This window comes from Mauremys mutica, chromosome 5 (genome assembly GCF_020497125.1).
Source record: "Mauremys mutica isolate MM-2020 ecotype Southern chromosome 5, ASM2049712v1, whole genome shotgun sequence".
Classification (NCBI taxonomy): Eukaryota; Metazoa; Chordata; order Testudines; family Geoemydidae; genus Mauremys; species Mauremys mutica.
The window spans coordinates 24,817,938-24,839,106 of NC_059076.1; the positions used below are offsets into that span (position 1 = coordinate 24,817,938).

At 40.3% G+C, this 21,169-nt stretch overlaps 1 protein-coding gene across 4 annotated transcripts in view; it reads right to left on the reverse strand.

The window, feature by feature from the left end:
- Window positions 1–21,169, reverse strand: part of LOC123370703 (broad substrate specificity ATP-binding cassette transporter ABCG2-like) — a 33,032-nt gene that overhangs the window by 2,656 nt on the left and 9,207 nt on the right. For all 4 annotated transcript variants that reach the window (XM_045017420.1, XM_045017417.1, XM_045017421.1 and 1 more), the window contains 8 exons: window positions 19,982–20,133; window positions 17,989–18,105; window positions 16,522–16,766; window positions 9,451–9,533; window positions 8,784–8,873; window positions 4,034–4,158; window positions 2,705–2,859; window positions 872–961 (listed from right to left, as the gene is read on the reverse strand). In XM_045017420.1, the coding sequence (XP_044873355.1) occupies window positions 872–961; window positions 2,705–2,859; window positions 4,034–4,158; window positions 8,784–8,873; window positions 9,451–9,533; window positions 16,522–16,766; window positions 17,989–18,105; window positions 19,982–20,133 (1,057 nt within the window). The remainder of the gene's footprint in view (window positions 1–871; window positions 962–2,704; window positions 2,860–4,033; window positions 4,159–8,783; window positions 8,874–9,450; window positions 9,534–16,521; window positions 16,767–17,988; window positions 18,106–19,981; window positions 20,134–21,169) is intronic.

Genomic DNA, 21,169 nt, shown 5'->3' on the forward strand with positions numbered 1-21,169 from the left:
GCAGCAACAGAGATACAGCTTTCAGATTAGCACTACTGGGCTCACTGTAGCAATCTGTATAAACATTTGAAAGGAGTGCACTTATTTGTGTCACAGTTGTGCCTGATGCCGTTATTGAAATTGGGACTCACTCTGTGCTTGTATATGCCTGGCACAGTAAAGGCAGTCCCTCATCTGAAGAGTTTACAATCTAAATAGAAAAGGTGAAAGACATGCGGAAAAAAACAGGATTTTATTGTTATTGTTTTTTGGTTGTGGAGGAGCAAACCGCTCTTTTCCCTTCTTTGTAGCTATTGCTGAAATTGACATAATCCGTTTTTTAAATAGCCCACCTCAGCATTACCTATATCTCACTGGTACCCAGGCATGCTATTATTAAAATGTTATGGCAATAAAGTAAGGGCATTATCCAGTTTCACATGAAATAAGCAATGGCCAAAATGTAAGAAATGAAAAATGCAGAGGAGTTAGGAAGTTGTTCATACTTCAAACAGGAAATGAGAACCACCGTTATAGCAGATACTTAAGTTACATTAGTATTAATTATGTATTGTGGAGAGCAGTTCTGCAACCTGCAAAGAATCACAATGACTTGAGTGATCTTTTTCTGGTCCTACTGCTATTCATGATTCTGTTATCTATTGACTGCATTTTCTTGAGCTATGCTAATTCGTATTACAATACATATCTGAAACTGTGAGACCTACTGCACAGTACTGAGAATGTAAAGAGACAGGGAGAACTTATCTGTGTAAGTTGTATTTACCAATTATAACTGGAATAATATTGTTTGACATTATTTCTTATAAGCTAATGGTGATCTCTTTCAAAAGGTGTTTCCAGCACAATGCACAGAAAATATAGCACTCACGGTCAGGCCATAGCGAGGGATGCTGAAATAGTTCAGCCAGAAAAGCCAAGATTCGATGCTTGTGAGATTTACCAGCAAGCCAGAGAAAATCTACAAACAGTAAAGAAACAGTCAAAAGTATGTCCTGAGAATTTTGCAGAGTCCTGAGTCACTTTAGATTGTGACATGCTTAGGACTTGTCTACACTTGAACCGTCCTTCCCTCCCTTGCACCCCCCCAAGGCAGTAGCTGGGTCAACAGAAGAATTCTTTTATTGGTATTGTCTACGAAGGGACTTAAGTCATCTTAACTACATGGCTCCTGGATTTGGATTTTTCACACCCCGCATGAAACAACCTAATTTTCTAGTGTAGTCCAGGTCTTATTCAGTGTACAGAAATAATTCCCATTAATGTTAAATGTACACATGCATGATGCATATAGAATCCTAAATATGGGCCTGATCCCGTAGGCCTTACCTGCTCCCTGTCAATAGGAACAGGATTAGACCTTTTGTTACACAAGATGTTTGGTTGTTCCATGGGAACAGCCAAGGGAAGAAATGCACTGGAGTTGTATTTGAGGCAGAAGTTTACTTAGAATCTTTACAGGACAGTTTCTTTCTACCTGAAGCAATAGTGGCCTGCTGGGCCATCACTAGGTTTTTGGCAGGAAACAAAGGATTTCACTCAGAAGCACAGGTCTTAAGCCTCCTCCTAAAGCATGAGAGTTCTAAGGAACATGAGCTTTTCTCTGGTTCCCAGCAGTAGGAAAGCCTGGAATTTCCCTCAAGTCATACTATAGTGAGTTGGAGCTTCCCTTTTCTAACCTTTGACATCCTAAAATAGGAAGAACTCGAGAGGAAATCCAGCAGTTCCTCAGCAACGAACCTCTGACATGACTTATTTATAGAAATAAAAGGCCTAAATCTGGGTCAAGAGAGGCAATGGGTAAAAAATATAAACAAAGCTGGCAGAAATCACCACTGCCCTGGAAAAGAAAAGCTCCGTAATGTGCTCTGGAAGAGCAATCCAATAGATTTTTCTCTTTATAGGTAAGAATAATCCATATCAGAGGGGGACAAAAACAATCATTGAGTTCAAGGACTTTGATTAGGCTCTGGTGTATTCCACAGAATCTTCCAAAAGCTTTCCTCCCTCCTGCAACACTACCAGCAGTTACACCCATACTTTCCAGGGCCATGCAAAATACCCTTAAATGGGACTATGTCATCCAGCGAGTAGTGATTGATCTTTTGGGGATCGATTTATTGCATCTAGTGTAGATGTGATAAAATTGATCCCCGATCGTTCTGCCATCGACTCCGGAACTCCACCGCGTGCGAGAGGCGGAAGCGGAGTTGACGGGGGAGCAGCAGCGGTCAACTTGCCACCGTCCTCACAGCCAGGTAAATCGACCTAAGATACGCCGATTTCAGCAACACTATTCGCGTAGCTGAAGTTGCGTATCTTAGTTCAACTCTGCCCCTTCCCCTCCCCCCCAGTGTAGACCTAGTCTAAGTCATATAATTCTGCAGAGGTAATAACGCTTAACGAGTCAGAGACCAATCTTACCCATCAAATGCTAGTCACTTGCAAAGCAATGGGGAGCCACTGCTCTGGGCCACTTTGCTTTTTTTACATCTGCTTACTTGAGCTGTCTCACTTTACAGGAGATGTGTTCATAATGTGATCTGATATCAAGAGGAGGGATTAGACAGTATTCTTAAAATTCCCAAGGGCTCTGCTGATGTGCTTCAAAGCACACATAATTTTTTAAAAACATGGCATTTCATTGTCATTTCTTTTGTACAACAAACATTTAAGAGAAAAAACAGAAAAATGTATCACTCACAATCATAAAAACAAAGCAAATATTTATGAGGAGATTAGCGACAGCCACAACATCTTGTCCCGTTGCTATAGCCAGAGCCATAGAACTGGCTGTGTAGGCAACCAGTATAAGGGTAACCATCATGATAAAGAAGGCCCCAATTGTTGGCTTGAAACCTAAGAAATGGGGGGGGAGGAAAAAGTCTCAGTCTGTCTTTTCCTAGATGAGGGTTTTAGGGTGTACTTATGCACATACCTTTTTGTAGTACCACAGTACATAGTTTGCTTTTATTTGCAGAAAAGGAGTATTATCAACCATAAAGTGTTCTGTCCTACTGCATGAACACCACTTTAAAGAAAATGAATATCTTGGATTATAATAGGCATTTAGAATGGAAACCTATATCCATTGTACCTAAAGCTGAGTCAAATAAAGTAGTCCAGCTGCAGGGAAGGAGTAATAGGGTCATCTCCCTTCCTGCACGCTAAACAACCTCTTTCAAATGCCTGCTCAAGACCCACTCCTTTGTCTTGTTTTCCACCCTTGATTTTTTACTCTCATGATATCTTCTCCTCTATATACTCTACTGGTCTATACTTTATATCAGAATCTATAAATCACTATAATATTTTCATTTATATGTGGTTTACTCTCTGCCCCCTTCTATTGTCTGATACCCTTCTGATCTAAGCTTGCCTAATTTAGAGCAAGATTTTTATTTTTTGTTACTTTCATTCATGGTGAGCAGTCCTACTGATTTGATCGTATTAGACTGTAATCTTGTCAAGACAGGGATGATGTCTTTTTAATCCCTGTTAGGCGCTGCACAATGGTACTGTATTGTTTATCATCATGAATAGTAATAACTGGATAGATCCTCAGCTGGTGTAAACTGGTGTAGCTCTAGTAATGTCAGTGAAGCTACCCAATTTACCCCGGCAGCAGATCTGGTCCAATCAATTTATTAGCATAGTTAACTTGTAGAAAAGTCAAGTTCATTAATACTCTTGGGTCTCTTGCTCCATAACCATTAGATTAGACAAATCATAAAAAGGCATACACAGAATTTGGGAGGAATGCATAAATCAGTATAAAAGCTTACCAAAGCTAACTTCCAGACTTGTATTAACAGTAAGTAGCTTCAAAACAATCTATTTACCAACCTACCCCCAGAATAAAGGTTTTCTATAAGCAATATGCTAAAGAGAGGGAAAAAATAAAAAATGGGACTAGGACCCTGTAAGGAAGACGTGCAAACAGACCACCTGTGGATACCTGAATTATTTGCCAAAGGAAAGAGTGAATGACCATAGTTCATTTTGAAGCAGCTTTCTTTTATAGGATACTTGCCTATTAAGAAATAATTTATACAGGTGAAGATGATGCTTGGTAAAGTCCTCATGGGTATTAAATCAGCTATTATCTTTGAGAAAAAATATGCAGATACTCTGTAGTAACCACTGATATATTCATGTCTAGAACACAGAAATATATATGTATATTACAGATTATATTTCATTAATAAAGCAATGAAGCGATATAGGCTGGGATTGTCAAAGCAGCCTAAGGGAGTTAGACACCCAACAGACATTAATTTTAATAGAATCTGGGCACCTAAATCCCTGCCATGATCTATAGTGACCAACTTACATTTTAACAAACACTTTAAAGAGCTCTTGAAACCTTATAATACAGGGTACACAGGATTACTGATTGAGCTTCTCTTATTGTTCATTATTTTGTAGCTTAGTTAAGCACTATATTATTCATCTGATCTTTAATTTAAACAATCCCACTCTCTTCAATCTATTTTCATATGAAACTCTTTCTGTGCCTCAAATCATTGTCACCTTCTCTGAATCCACTCTATTTCTGCTGTACCCTTTTTGAGATTGGCTGACCTGAACACCGTACTCCATCCTTTGCGGTGAAGACAGATGTAAAGAAATCATTTAACTTCTTTGCAGTGTTTGTATTACTTAATTGTTCCATTTATTTCCTGTCAGTCTAGTGGATTCATTGATTCTGAGATATACTTACATATTTCCTTTTTTTATTTTATGTCTTTAGCTATTTGTGCTTCATAACCCTTCTTAGTCTTCCTTAGTTATAGCTTACATTTTTATCTTCCATAGTTTATGCTCCTCTTTATTCTCTTCATTTTTCATTTTTTGATTCATACTTAACTTAGCTTGAATAACCTCTTGAACTTTGCCATTTGACCATACTGCTTTTTTCTTGCCCTCGTGGTACTACTTTTAGTTAGGGAGATGCATCGGTTCTGTGAATTATGAACTGCTTAAGCAAGCTCCATGCTGAGTCTAGTGTGTTTATCCCTTAATTTTGACTTTAGAGTCTTTTTGATTATCTTCTTAATTTTCCAAAAAAAAACCCAACAACCCCAAAAACCTCCTTGCTCAAGTTTAGTATCACAGTGCTAGTTTTTGGTATGATCCGTGTCCTACAAATGGTCAGTTTAATTATTTTGGTCGTCACTATGACTTAGTAGTGGTTTGATTGTAGGTACTTCTTGGACCAGCTCTTGTGAGTTTCATGTGGGACTAAATAGCGAAAAGCCTGTTTACGCTTATCTTTGCTGCAGAGTTAATTTAGTCTCTTATTCAGGTGTTGATCCTGTCCACAAACAGAAACATCTTATGCGAGTTGGTAGCACTTTACACCTGAGCTAGCTGGGCTCTAGGCTAAAGCTCAGAAACTTTGATACTGAGGGTGGTAGCCCACCGACTGCACTGTGGATACAGACTTTATTACATGTGCCCTAGAACAGTGGTTCTTAACCAGGGGTACACAGAGGTCTTGCAGTGATACAGCAACTCAACTAGATATTTGCCTAGTTTTACAACAGGCTACATAAAAAGCACAAGGGAAGTCAGTACACACTAAAATTTCATACAGTGACTTGTTTATACTGCTGTATATAATATACACTGAATTGTAAGTACAATATTTATATTCCAATTGATTTACTTTATAATTATATGGTAAAAATGAGAAAATAAGCAATTTTTCAGTAATAGTGCTCAAGGCCGGATTAACGCAGGGGCTTTAGGGGCTGCATCCCAGGGCCTCGGGCTAGGGGCGCAGCAGGGCTCAGGCAGGCTGCCTGCTTGCTGTGGCTCCACGCCACTCCTGGAAGCGGCCAGCTGCTGGCACGTCTCCACAGCCCCAGGAACTGGCCAATGGGAGCTGCAAGTGCCAGTGCTTGCGGACGGGGCAGCACACGGAGTCACGCTGTACCTCTCCCCCCAAGGGCGTGCAGAGATGTGCCAGCAGCTGGCCACTTCCAGGAGTGGTGTGGGGCTATGGCAGGCAGGCAGACTGCCTGAGCCCTGCTGAGCGCCTCCTGGACAGCGCCAGTACCTCACACCTCCTCCTGTACCCCAATCCTCTGCCCCAGGTCAGAATCCCCCCCTGCATCTAACTCGCTCCCAGAAAGAAAGTAATGTAACAGCTGTTCTAAGGTAAGAAGTAGGCTATTTTGAAATAACTTAACTATATTCTGCATGTTTTAAGACTAAAATGTAAGCACAGAACAGCTTTATGTTTATTAAAAGGCAAGTTTAGTATAGCGTTAATAGCCTCGATACCATAATTGTGATCATTTTGTTTTAAATTAGGAAAAAGACTTGTATACAGGGGCCCACAAAATCACAGAAGAGTTAATCTGGCCCATCTAGTGCACTGTAACACTTTTGTGTTTTTATGTCTGATTTTATAAGCACGTAGTTTTTAAATGAGGTGAAACTCGGGGGGTACGCAAGACATCAGTTTCCTGAAAGGGGTACAGTAGTGTGGAAAGATTCATAGAATATCAGAGTTGGAAGGGACCTCAGGAGGTCATCTAGTCCAACCCCCTGCTCAAAGCAGGATCAATCCCCAACTAAATCATCCCAGCCAGGGCATTGTCAAGCCTGACCTTAAAAACCTCTAAGGAAGGAGATTCCACTACCTCCCTAGGTAACCCATTCCAGTGCTTCACCAATGGGAGGGATAGCTCAGTGGTTTGAGCAAAGGTTGTGAGTTCAATCCTTGAGGGGGCCATTTAGGGATCTGAGGCAAAATCAGTACTTGGTCCTGCTAGTGAAGGCAGGGGGCTGGACTTGATGACTTTTCAGGGTCCCTTCCAGTTCTATGAGATAGGTATATAACATCCTCCTAGTGAAAAAGTTTTTCCTAATATCCAACCTAAACCTCCCCCACTGCAACTTGAGACCATTACTCCTTGTTCTGTCATCTGCTACCACTCAGAACAATCTACATCCATCCTCTTTGGAACTCCCTTTCAGGTAGTGGAAAGCAACTATCAAATCCCCCCTCATTCTTTTCTTCTGCAGACTAGATAATCCCAGTTCCCTCAGCCTCTCCTCGTAAGTCATGTGCTCCAGACCCCTACTCATTTTTGTTGCACTCCGCTGGACTCTTTCCAATTTTTCCACATCCTTCTTGAGGTGTTGGGCCCAAAACTGGACACAGTACTTCAGATGAGACCTCACCAATGCCAAATAGAGGGGAATGATCATGTCCCTCGATCTGCTGGCAGTTCTACTACTTCTACAGCCCAAAATGCCGTTAGCCTTCTTGTGCAACAAGGGCACACTGTCGACTCATCTCCAGCTTCTCATCCACTGTAGGCCCTAGGTCCTTTTCTGCAGAATTGCTGCCTAGCCACTCAGTCCCTATTCTGTAGCAGTGCATGGGATTCTTCCGTCCTAAGTGCAGGACTCTGCACTTGTCCTTGTTGAACCTCATCAGATTTCTTTTGGCCCAATGCTCTAATATGTCTAGGTCCCTCTCTATCCTATCTACCACTCTTCCCAGTTTAGGGTCATCTGCAAACTTGCTGAGGGTGCAATCCACGCCATCCTCCAGATCATTAATGAAGATATTAAACAAAACCAGCCCCAGGACCGACCCTTGGGGCACTCCGCTTGATACTGGCTGCCAACTAGACATGGAGCCACTGATCACTACCTGTTGAGCCCGATGATCTTGCCAGCTTTCTATCCACCTTATAGTCCATTCATCCACCCCATACTTCTTTATCTTGCTTGCAAGAATACTGTGGGAGACTGTATCAAAAGCTTTGCTAAAATCAAGGAATAACACATCCACTGCTTTCCCCTCATCCACAGAGCCAGTTATAGTGAGTGAGAATCACTGCCCTAGAATAAGCATTTCTAAGAAACACGTGTTTAAAATATCAAGGAATTGTTTCTCTAAACTTTATAACATTTGATTAGTTTACATGTGAGCAGCTGATTGTGGCGAGAGAAAGTTGTATTTAAATTCTGCATCCAGCCAATAAATCTTATAGTAGCTTCACTTTTCTTAAATGGTATCTGTGACAGGGCCTGAATGGCCTAGGGAAAAAAAAATATTTCCTAAAATTCCCCTAATCCTGTTTATAGTCTGCTTCTCCTTAAACTGCTACATCTTCATGGAAAATTTATAGCCCGTGACTTTCTTCAATCCCTCTTCCTGAAGACAGGCATTTTGCCTAATCAGTCAAGAAACAGGAACACCACCACAGCTTTAAAAGTTGTTCTATGTTTCTCACACTTTAACAATGCCGTATTCCTCAGCTGTGACAATCAATTACCTGAAATCCAGATTGCTGGCATCATAGATGGGAAAACTGACTTCTTTTACACTAACTGGCAGTAGAGTTTTTGACCGTATCTATTAAACGTATAACAATGATAACCAGTTTCTGGTTTGGGGGCTATACTTCTATTGAGAGAGACTAGTAATTAGGGTTAATACTGTGGAGGACAAAGTGGTAGTAATCTATTCAAGCTCTGCCTCCGGCTCCAGAATAGTTTCTGTTAAAATGACAAGCAGACAGTTATCAATGCTCATTCTCATTAAACTTTTGAGTTAATACCATACGAAAGAGCTGGGATAGTCCACATCTATCTTAGGACCAAATGCTAAGCTGTGCTTTCAGTAACAAATTCATCACTAGACCCTAAAGATGACTGATAGATAGATAAGGGGCAGTGTATAAATTAAAGATAAACTGATACAGCATCAAATAAAACAACATGCAATGCTTTCTATTACATAGGGATTTACCTACATAAATATCTTTTTTTCGGTGACAAAAAGTTCAATAGTTGTAACACTGCTCAAACACTGATTGGTGGTCAAAAAGAATAAAGCACCAACTCTATGGAAAGAACAAACAAAAGCAAGAAAATTAGCTATGCACATAGCTTTTTTAGCTAATGAGGAAGGCAGAACATTTATCAGAGGGAGATGGGTATACTGTTACTACATGAAAATGGAATAAAGATGCAGGAAGCAAATTAACTGTTTACCGGAAATAGTCACGTTTTGATCTTACGTTAGAAAATAGTCAAACTTCTGGCTGAGGACAGGTGGAAACTGCTTCCCATGTAGTCCATCAACTCCCTTTGTTGTATATACCCTAGGTACTGCTCCATGTAACATAACCTTATGGATCTTATTAAACTCCTTAGTGCAAGGACTGTCTTTTTGTTTGTGACTGTGCAGTGACCAGCACAGTGGGGTCCTGATCTATGGTCTCTTGATGCTACCATGGTACAAACACTATTTTTCCGCTCTCACAGATACTTCTTAAAAATGTAATTTATTTTCTACAGTGTGTAGCTGTCTGCTTACTTTAGCACAAGAACAGAGGCTAAGTAAAAATCTAAACAAAATGAACTATCCAGTGTGATCTGTATGCCCTATTAAAATGTTCAGTTCCCATGTTTACTAACCTGTTCTGAATGCCACTGGAATCATTTTTTATTCCAGAGAAAATGGCTCCTACAACTATTCCCAGACCAGTTGTAATACACAGCTGAAAGAAAAAGCAAGTAAGAATTTGCATTTTATTACAGATAATTATAATTGAAAATTATAATAACTATAGTAATAACCTAACTAAACAGCAACAGCGATTACTCATTAGTGAAGTGACAAAAATGTTTTTACAAAATACTCTACAGTATTTTATTGTATTCTATTTTCATTCTACGTTCTGATCAGAGTAATGTGATTTTATAACCAACAAGAATTATACATCAACACAGAATTTTTGTATCACTGTTCAAACAAATTGTAATAAATTCTTAGACTTTATTTGTGCAATTTCTATAAACAATTTAATGGTAGAAGATGTATGGCTAGCTACTGTACAGCTCAAAGGTGGTAGGATTGCTTCAAAGAGATATTAAAACTGATTTAATGAGAGGGATCCAGAGATATGCTCCCTACTGGAAAATAAACATTTGGTTCATTCACTGTTGCCTCAAAAATCAGCTACAAGATCAGTATAGAAAATCTGTAGAGTAGCCAAAGCAGGTCTGCAATAAAAACTATGACAGCAATGAGAGAAAATAGTTGGCATTCTGGAATCTTGCAGATGAAAGCAACATGAATAGCAGCTACAAAAAACTGAAGTGCATCTGTGGACCAGGAAAAAAAAGGAAGTGTGACACTCATTGCAGATGATATAGGAAGATAAATTGACAAATTTGCAATTATGTCTTCCTGGAGAGCTCTCTTGGGTGGCATCCGACGCTTGCCATCAACCATTCTAAGATGTCAACTAAATAAAGAGTTTAACATAGTCTTTGACGGTTATTTGTATCTATTTGGGAATTTGCAGTCAGGACAAATATTTAAGTTGTGATTATCTTTCCTCTATAACAGAAAGAGAGCAGAATATAGTATGGAAATTACAAGGAGACTTGCTTTCTATATATCTATGGTTAACGCTTTCATAGATTTATAAATTTAAGACTAAAAGGGACCATCGTGATCTTTAGTCTGATCCCTTGCATAGCTATATAATATCACCCAGAAATTCCTGCATCAAACCCAGTAACTTTTTTAAAGGCATCCAATCTTGATTTAAAGATTATAAGTAATGAATAATTCATTGTGATGTATGATTATAATATGACCATATATATCATTCTCGCTGTTATATGAATACAACAAATCTTATACCAGGTATGTCATGTAAGGTATCAATGGAAAAGTTACAATCTATTAAATATGATTATCCTGTTTGTATGCATGTATCATTTTTTCACCAAAGTTATGAATATTGACTATCTATCTGTATTTCAAATCTGTTTGCTCCTGGAGTAACACCCACAAGGTAGTTGGCATCCAGTCTAGCTAACACATTGTGAATGGGCCACAGAAAAAATGTATCCCCCCCTCAATATGCCTTTCTGATGACATTTTAGCCAGAATATGGGGTAATAATGCTTCTATGATTCATCAAAACACGCAAGGGCATGTGACTAGCTCATGTGACCCTGGACTCCATCTTGTGCCTGTACTTTTCCACAAACTAAGACTGAGAGCTTTCCCTCCACATGGGAGAAAGCATAAAAGGCCCTGGAAGCATCTCCATTTGGACTCCTTCTTGTTCTGATCTCTGGACTTACACTAAAAGGAGCATTCCAAACAATGGGCCGAGGACCTTCCAATCTTTTTGGAAGTTGCCAGAGATTTTACAAGCCAGCAGTTTATTCCATCATTGCTACAAACCTGATCCAAGAACTTTGCAATAAGTGTATGTATTTGTTTTCCTTGACCATTTTAACTCTCCCTTCTTTCTTTTCTCTTAGAAATAAACCTTTAGATATTAGATACTAAAGGATTGGCAACAGCGCGATTATTTGGTAAGATCTGAGTTATATATTGACCTGGCTATGTGGGATTAGAAGAACCCTTTGATGAAAATGGTTTTAAATAACCACACATCATATAGTCTGGTGTCTGGGTGGTGAAAGAAGGGCTGGGATGCCTAAGGAGACTGCATTTCTGACTTCCTGTTAACCAGTGTGGTGAGAAAGAAGTTTACTTTTGTTACTGGCTTGGTATATCTTATGGAAGAATACCCACTAGTTTGAGGGTGAGTCTGCCCTATTTTCCAGCAGTTTGTCCTGAATCTGGTATTCTCAGCTGTGACCCATTGAGACACGGTGACATCCACCACTTTCCTTGGATATCTGTTCCAATCACAAGTAGGAGATACCTTCTCCTTGAGTAGGTACTTATAGTCTGTGCTCAAGTCACCTCTTAACCTTCTTTTCAATAACTAAGCATCTTGAACACTTTAAGCTCTTAGCTATAAGATATCTTCACACTTTGAATCATTCTTGTGACTCTTCTCTGAACATTCTGCATGATTAATACCAGAAGTGGAGATAGCATTCCAGCTATGGACTCAACAATGCCATTTCCATATTGCCCTGTTTATAAATTTAAGATTCTTGTTAACCCTTTTAACTATAGCACTGCACTGTGAGGTCACATTCATGACCCATCTGTCCTTTTAAGGCGCCTTTCCTGGACACAACTCTCCATCCTATACATATAGTCTACATTCTTTGTTCCTAGATCCTGCAGTTGGCTCTGTTAAAATGTATGTTGCTTGACTGTGCCCAGCTTACCAAGTGATCCAGATTGTTCTGTATAAGTGACTTCTCCTCATTGTCATTTACCAGTCCACCAATATTTTTGTCATCTGCAAACTTCATGATGAATGATTAAGGCCATTAATAACATTTTTGCACAGTGTTGAGACAAGAATTGAGGTCAGGAGAATCCCAGTAAAAACACCCCAGTTGGTGATTCTCTAACAATTATGTTTTGAAATCTACCAGTTAGTTTTTAATCTATTTAGTGTGTGCTATAATAATTTTATAGTGCTTATTTTTTAAACCTTAATGTTATGTGATATTAAGTCAAATGTCTTACAGAAGTCTATTACATCAACACAATTATCTTTATCAACCTGTGAAGGGATGCATAGATGAATCCTTTCTGGCTGAGTATAGGGTTTAAGGGAGCCTGAGAACTCTGTTAACCTAACCTGGAATAACGGGAGGATGTGATCAAGTTGAGGGACGAGACTAAAAGAAAGAGTACAGGGCAGTCAGAGGAACTAGGCCCAGATGAGAGCATAGGTAGAAGTCCTCTCCCAGAAGAGATGGGACTTTAAAGGAATATGGCCAGAGAGTCAGGTCCTGAACAAAGGAAACTGTTGGAAAAAGGCACAAAAAAGGTGATCTATAATGGCTGTGCAGCAGCCTAACCAAACTCTAAACCTTCTCAAAGCATGATAGCACATTCCTCAACTTTTGATAAAAGCATATTGATTGGCATTAGTTATAGTTCCATCTTTTAATCCTTTATTGCTTTGGCAATAGGACTTTTCAATCAGTTCCCCCAACACGTCAAATGCATTTCTTCACAAAAGTCATTAGCTTTCAAAGAAGCGCTAAGGCAGCCCCTCTAGAAATATACCATAAAAACAAGTTGCCCTTTGTCTGTTCAATGTCTTATCTGTTGATATTATTTTAAAAGAGCCTTAAATGTTTGTTTAAATACACAGCTGGTACTTGGGAAATTCTAGGAGCTATCAGACTGATTGAAGGGTGGTAATTCAGCCACTAAACCATGAGAATTTTCATATTCGAGGAGCCCAGAACTGAGAATTTAAGATTGACAAAGGCTTTCTTGTACTAGATAAAGACTAGTATCCCTGCTCTGCTGATGAGGAACAATGGTAACAAAAACTCCTAACATAATACAAACCAAAGTGAGAATAAACCTCATCTTTTATACAAAAATTTTTTTTCAGAGTTTGGTTTACAAAATGTGTATTTCTAATATTTCCAGCTCAAAGAAATATATTCAAAAATAGTACTAGTTTAATAACTATAACAAAGGGATCTTTAATATACTAAGTGTGGAGGAGGGAGCAGAGACATTGCTGAAGTAAAGAGAAACCTCCTTCACTTTTGTACTGAAACGATAAAGTAGAAAAGAAATCACTTCTAAACTATTATTTCTTTCAAATGCTAGGTTCAAACAATATTTTTTTTAAAAGTAGCAACTTTGTGTTTGTAACAAGGGGTGTATTTTTAAGTCTATTCAATAATGGATCTAAGGGGGGGGATTGAACCATATTAATAATTTATTTGACAGTAAAGCCCAATAGAAAGGATGTTAAAGCCTACTTGATTCCAGAACAATCCAATTATTGTTAGTTTTAAGCCAACAGAAACATGAATTTTTCCAACAGATAAAGAAGTATGAATGGCTTTAATGACATAATCAGAATGATGAAAATTTGTACATGATTATTTCTTAATATGTAGAAGCAAAAAAAAATCTTAGCAAAAATGATGGTGTCAGGCAGTTCAGTCATGGTTAAGCATGAGGGATGCATGAGTCTTAACACTATAAAGCATTTCACACATGGTACCATATCACTAAGAACCTGCTGAAAGGACCAAATGTCAGGGATAATTCAGCCACTAAGCTAATTGTAGTGGAAAACAACGATCATATCAAGACCAATTTGGAGAGGATTAGCAAACATGGCTTAGTGAACTGTGCACCATTTATAGAATGTATTTGAAATCCATTCCTAATGAGGTTTGGGAGATAAAAAAGATTGTGAGAAAGAAAGTCAGGACCATTAACCCTGGAGTATTATAAAGCTTGAAAGTATAATTCTTGTCACAAGATCAAGCTTTTACAAACCAATTATTAGGGATATCCATAATATCAACATACAGATATACATCCAAAAACCTTTTAACTAGAGAGATTCTGAACAGATCTCCCGTATGCTGGTGATCATAGTCTTTTGGAAAATGTTTGCATCATTGTTGAAAAATGCTCACAAAGGTTTGACTGTGTCATCTAAGCACAGTTCAGTGCAGAGCAATGCTGACATGCATTTAAGCACAGTTCAGAGATGCAGTAGGCCAATGAGAGCACAAAAAGGCATTCAGATAGAATGTGTACTGGAGCTCCTGGGCATACAGACTCTGCATATGCAATACTTCTGTGCTTTGTAGGGCGAAGCCTACTCCCCTGCATGGCTGCCCAACACTGTTGGTCAGTGCATAAAAAGGGCAGAGCCATGGCCTCACTTCCTATCTGTCCTTCCTCACCCTTTTGGGAATAGGAGTAACATGGGAGCAGTCCCTGAAATCCCCACTTTACAGGGCTGCAATTCTGCCTGATCCTTATATGGATTAAACGAGTGAGGAAGGGAAGGCTTCTTGTGCTCCCCTCTTTTCACTGGACACCATTGTAAGGATCAGGCTGAATCTGGCCAAAGTAGTGGTGGGACATATCAGTGCGTACCATTTATATTACTGCATTTGTTGTCATTAATCTATCAATTCTAAATAGTTTATCAATCCTTCCATTTGCTGCTCCAGAAGTGTACATGTTAAGCAAAGGTAAGAAAAGGGATATGATAGGATATGATCTATCCTAGTTCAACCCCACAATATGACATCAAGAAAATGTAAAATAATATTGCTGTTATCATCATCATCATTACAATTCAAAGACAATTATACTATAAATCTACAGAGGCTCTACAAAGAGTGACAATTTAGTGGCCAGACTGTGCCACCTTTACTCATACTGGGTAGTACATTGCTCCTTGAATTGTCCCATTTGAATCAAGGGGACCAAATGCAGACTATAAGATATTCCACATAAGTAATGGTGGCATGATCTGGCCCAAAGAGTCTGATCCTATTTTCACTAAAGTCAAAAGGAATTTTGTCTGTGTTACGATTACAAGATCTCATTTATTTCTGAAAAAAACAATCCTCCGCCTTGGAAATGAATGTTATCAAACAGACAGCATTCTGACCTTATTGCATGATGAAATATAAAGAGATGTTGGACCGTGTAACAGAACACCTTTGTTTATCACATACAGTAGACCCTCACAGTTACGAACACCTTGGGAATGGACATTGTTCATAACTCTGAAATGTTCATAACGCTGAACAAAATATTGTGGTTGTTCTTTTAAAAGTTTACAACTGAACATTGACTTAATATAGCTTTGAAACTTTACTATGAAAAGTAAAAGAAAAATGCTGCTTTCCCTTTATTTTTTTAGTAGTTTACGTTTAACACAGTACTGTACTGTACTTGCTTTTTTCTTTTCTTTTTGGTCTCTGCCGCTGCATGATTTGTGTACTTCCGGTTTCAAATGGTGTGTGGTTGACTGGTCAGTTCGTAACTCTGATGTTCGTAACTTTGAGGTTCTACTGTATTTGATAATTAGCAAAAGTGCCACAGGCGGTCGGAGCGCGGGGTGATCTCATAGCCGCACGCACGCACTCACACTGCGCTCCGACCGCCCAAACGGTCTCCCGCTACCCCGTCTCCCACTTCCCCCACCTGGCGTACAGCGGGTACGTCACTTCCAGGGCTGCTGAGATGGGAGGCACTGGGCACAAGGGAGAGCCAGTAACTGCGAGTGAGGGGAGGGGCACCCGGCCTGGGCTCGAGCTGCAGCTCGCAGGGGCTGGAGTCAAGGGGGTGTCCAGCTCAGAGGGGCTGGGCTTGGAGCTGGGGGTCGGAGGGTGTCTGGCTCAGAGAGGCTGGGCTCAGAGCTAGGGGGTCAGGGCTGCGGGTGGATGAGGTCAGGGGGGTGCTCGGCTCAGGGGCTGGGCTCGGAGCTAGGGGTCAGGGCTGGGCAGTGGGTTCAGCGGGGCTGGGCGGCGCTGGTGGGGGGGGGGGTTCGGCCCTCAGCTATTTTCTTTGGAGTAATATGGCCCTCGCCGCTTTACGAGTTGTGCAGGCCTGATCTATGACTATGTAAAGATTTCCACAGTGTGAAAGACTGTTTAAAGTCATACTGTTGGCTAATCAATTGGAAGTTTTTTCTCTTATTTCTTAATTATTAGAAGCCAACATTTTATATTTCAACCCAACTCATCTTCAGAAAGAAACCTATATTTATAACTGTTCATGTTTTAAAGATTCACTAAAATTACCTGAGCCATGGAGCTTTGTGGGTTATATATCAAGTTTTTAAATGTGCGTCTGGACACCCACTTGAGCTGGTGAAAGAAGGAAGTGCTATATGTGATTTTCTGGAAATCTGCACTCATCTTCCTTTTATTTTTCAAAGACAGCTTCTCTAATTCTGTTTTTGTTTCTTTGTAGTAAGGGGAACTGGAAAACAACTCTGCTAATTTCTCAGCAATAGTCTTATCACCTCTGTCCTCTTCAATGGTTTCTTCAGATTAAAAAGAAAAATATTGTTGTAGGAGAAATAGCCGTAGAAAGCTAAAGACACAAATTAGTTCATGGCAGTTTAGGTATGCTGAAGTTTTCTTTTCCCTCCGAAAGGGCTACATTTTATCCTCAAAAATCTCTTAGCATAAATAGAGACGAGGCTGAACCAGAATCCCACATCTAAACCTACAGAATGTTACAGCAATTCAGATCAGGATTCAAGCTTCAAAGATCAAGTTTATTTCCATATTGGCCACAAAGAAGAATCCCAGCAATGGGATACCTAGGACCAGGTTGGGGACCACGTGGAAATGATGACGACATGCACTGTACAGTTTATTGCTGGGTATACTCCTAGGTATTTTAAATGAATGAAGTTGTGGCCTAGTTAAACCACATGTATTGCCTCCTGCATTTTTTCTAGGGTGTCCAAAATATCTAATGGCAAACCAAACATGTCCCAGAATAAACTGTGTGGTTCAGATGCCATAACACAGGTTTCTCTTCATGTTCTCAGGGACCTTATATTTTCTGAATGCAACTCCCCAAGAAGTTCCCTGAGAATGTAAAGCTGAAAACTATGTTAAAATCTTGGAGGCTGAATATCACAATCTAGCTGTAATCTTACCCACAAGTAACTGCAGGCACAAAATTAGAAACAAAAGAGTTTTCTGCTTTTAGACAAGAAGCGGCATTTGGAGCAATGCTCCAGTATGTACTCCTCTCCCAGGCAGGTGAGACATCTGGAGTGCCTGTTGTTAATAGGCATGGTACAGTTGCACAACTGGCAGGTTTTGAAGCCCAGAGACTTGGAATCTGGCATGATGTGGGAATACCCTTGGGTACAGGAGGGGTACTGGAAAGCTCTTAGTTAAGTCCTCCTCCCAACAGGCAAAACAAAGACAATAAAGTTAAAAATTAATAAATTAAATCTTAAAAAGCTAAACGAGCTCACAAAGTGAGTTAGGAGAAGCTATGTTGCATGAAGACACATGCTGCAGGTGTTCCAGCACGCACCACAGTTACTAAGAAGGAACAGAGTAACAGCTGCAACCACTCCACCTCTTATCCTTCACCTATGATAGCCAAGAGGTCATTAGGGGTTCAGGTGTGGCCATAACAGATACTGTTATTCAAAAAGAATCTGATCTCGCACACATGGGGTGCATGTGCATCATGAGTGGGATCAGTGTGGACAATCACTTGACCTCCAGCTCCCATACCTGATAAATTGTATTGACTGACAAATTCTGATTTGCTGAGATTCACAGCAGTTGAGTCTCCATTAATGACATCCAGAAAAAAATCAGCAGGATTGTTGTATGGCTCACATTCATAACCTGCAAAGAAGTAATATCAGATCTCTAAAATAAGTCATTCAATAGCTGGGAAAAATATGTTGTAATATTAAGGGTAATATTATTAAAAACTGTCTTAAAGGAAAAGCAATTAGACACCCCGCCATCAAAAGGTACCATCTAATGCAACAAGTCAGCTTCACCAAAGATAAAAATAGAATGGGCCCAAACGACAAAGTTCATGTGTGTTTGGTTCCAGAATTTTGGTTCATTCCATTACGGAAGTTGAATCGACGGCACAGTTCAGATTTGGATTTGGATGATCACCACGCTTTCGAATGCCTGACCAAAATAGGGGCTTGAATGAGACACTAAGCTGTCTGAAGTCTATCCAGACAAAACAGTGATACATTTAGGGTGGCATAAGCATCTAAAGGATTTGGTATGGATGATATTAGTCCCTATTTTCACAACATCGGTGTACTGCTGGATCCCTGACTCCTCCTGAATTCCCAGGAAGCATTAGTAGCCAAGTGTCTTTTTCCATTTGGTTGTGAACATTTCTCTCTTTCATGAATCTCATAACAATTATCCATGCCTTTGTGATTTCCTTATGGAATCATTAAAATATGCTTCATATGGGGCTATCCATAAAGACCATTTAGAAATTATACTTGGTTCAGAATGCAGCTGCTCACTTATTTAGCAGGGTAGGATGTACAGAGAACATTAGATCAGTTCTCCAAGGTCTGAAAAGGCTTCCTCCTGTTCATTTCTGGATGCAATTAAGGTATTGATAGTAACGTATCAAATTCTGCAAGATTTGGGACTTAACTACCTAATGAACAACTTCTCTCTCTATATGCATTCTTAGCAGCTGCAATCAGCTGCGATGATCTTGCTCAAAAGTCCTTATATACAAACATCCAGGATTTTACAAACAGGCAGGATGTTATTAGCGGAGTGCCACTGACCCTGGAACATGCTTGCCCCAACTGCTCTGACAGAGTCTATTGGAATATTTGGATCAGGGCCGGCTCCAGACCCCAGCGCGCCAAGCGCGCGCTTGGGGCGGCATTTTGCCGGGAGGGCGGCAGGCAGCTTCGGCAGACCCTCCGCAGTCATGCCTGCGGGAGGTCCACCGGAGCTGTGGGACCAGTGGACCTCCCGCAGGCATGACTGCGGAGGGTTCGCTGGTCCTGCGGCTCGGGTGGACCTCCCGCAGGCGTACCTGCGGATGCTCCACCGGAGCCGCGGGACCAGCACACCCTCCGCAGGCATGTCTTCAAGAGGTCCCCCGGAGCCGCGGGACCGGCGACCGGCAGCACGCCCCCTGCGGCATGCCGCCGTGCTTGGGGCGGCCAAATTCCTAGAGCCGCCCCTGATTCAGATAAACATTTTAAGCACATTATTTCACAACACAGCTAAGACTTTTGAATTAGGATATGTGGTTAGAAAACATTTAGTTGTTTAACATATTAAAAATTGCTATATTTTAATAGTATTAATATCTTACTGTCCACTTTTCATGCAAGAGCTAAAGGAAGATAATGAGTCTTGATGTTTGCATTTGCCCACTTTGGTCTTGGGATATAAAGCTTTTATCATAGTCCATCATCTCAGAAGCCACAGTGACAGGGATTCATGGCTTAAATAAATGATATTTGCTCCTTTTTTTAAAATACCGAATGCATTGTTAAACAAGATGTCATTCATTCCTTACTTATACAGTAGGGCCCAGATCATCCCAAGTATTTAGGTGTCTAACTTCCCCTGAGATCAATGGGAGTTAGGTGCCTAATTACCTTTGAGAATCTGGGTCAAAAATCAGTATAATGTGCTGGAAGGCTAGAGGCCAAAATCAATACAATGTGCTGGAAGACCACCATTGTGACTTGAACTCCCTTTGAAAGCTCACCAATAGATTTGAAGTACTGCAGAGCATTCCGAGCAGGACCATGGTACAACAGGCTTCCTGCAGCCAGTAACGTCAGGCTATCAAACAATCTGAATATGGAGTACCGGGGCTGATGAAGTGAAAAGATTATTGTTTTCCCCTGACTTGACATCCTGAGTGCAAAAAAACAAAACAGGAGAGGCATTAAACCTCTGCAACTACAGCATTCCTTTTCTCTTATATTTTCTTTCTGCTATGAATGGCTAATACCACTCATAATGTGAAGTAATGACAAACAGATCAAATCAAATCCCGGCGTCCTCTCTCAATTTGTACTCAATCATTACTTAAGCAAGTGCCCATTAACTTCAATAGTAGCTTGTTTAAGTAAAAACTGAGTCAAAGAAGAATACGGACCTCAGAATTTGGCCCATTATTCATAAAGTATACCCTTATAATGAAGTATTCTCATGATGTGTACCTAAACATTCATTAGTCTCTTGATGAATTGATAGCTGAAATGCGATGAAAGACCACATATTTTCCAAAGGGCGATTTATAGAAAATAAATTCTTGTGCAAATATTTGTAACATCTTAGGATAAGTTGCATATTGTTTTATTCGATATAATGGAGCAAACAAAGCAGAAGCAAGTTTAAAAGGCCCAAATCTTAAAGCCCTTACTAGGTGGGATAAAGAGAAAGTGGGGAGCATCGAGTCTTGGCCAGATTCTAACCTCCCCTACCTACAGGACCAAGTAATGTAAATTACTGCAGAAGCGTTTAAGTGTAAAGTAACTAGCAATGCTCCTCCTTCCATGAGGTGTGGCATTCCCTCACCCACTCCAAACACATGACACATTATTCAGAGAGCTGTCCTAGGGATATTGAGAACTGGCAGGGTAGGTAACTGTGAATGCAGGAGATTTCTATATCAGAGTTCCTTTCCCTGGGCAGATCCTCCAAAAGGATTTGTTTGTTGGTCCAAACTCCCTGCCCCTTTTGGCACAGTGGGGGTTGTGGGACAGGAGAGAGAGTCTGACCCATTGTAGTGAGGCAGACTGGCCTCCCACTGAGTCAGAGAGGGAGGAGCCATTCTGTGATCCCTGGTGGGTGGAGCCAGGCTAGGCTCACCCTTCCTGCTGAAAGCTAAGGGGTGGGGCAGGAAGTATAAAAGAGAGAGCCTATAACCCAGCTGAGTTTGAGCCAG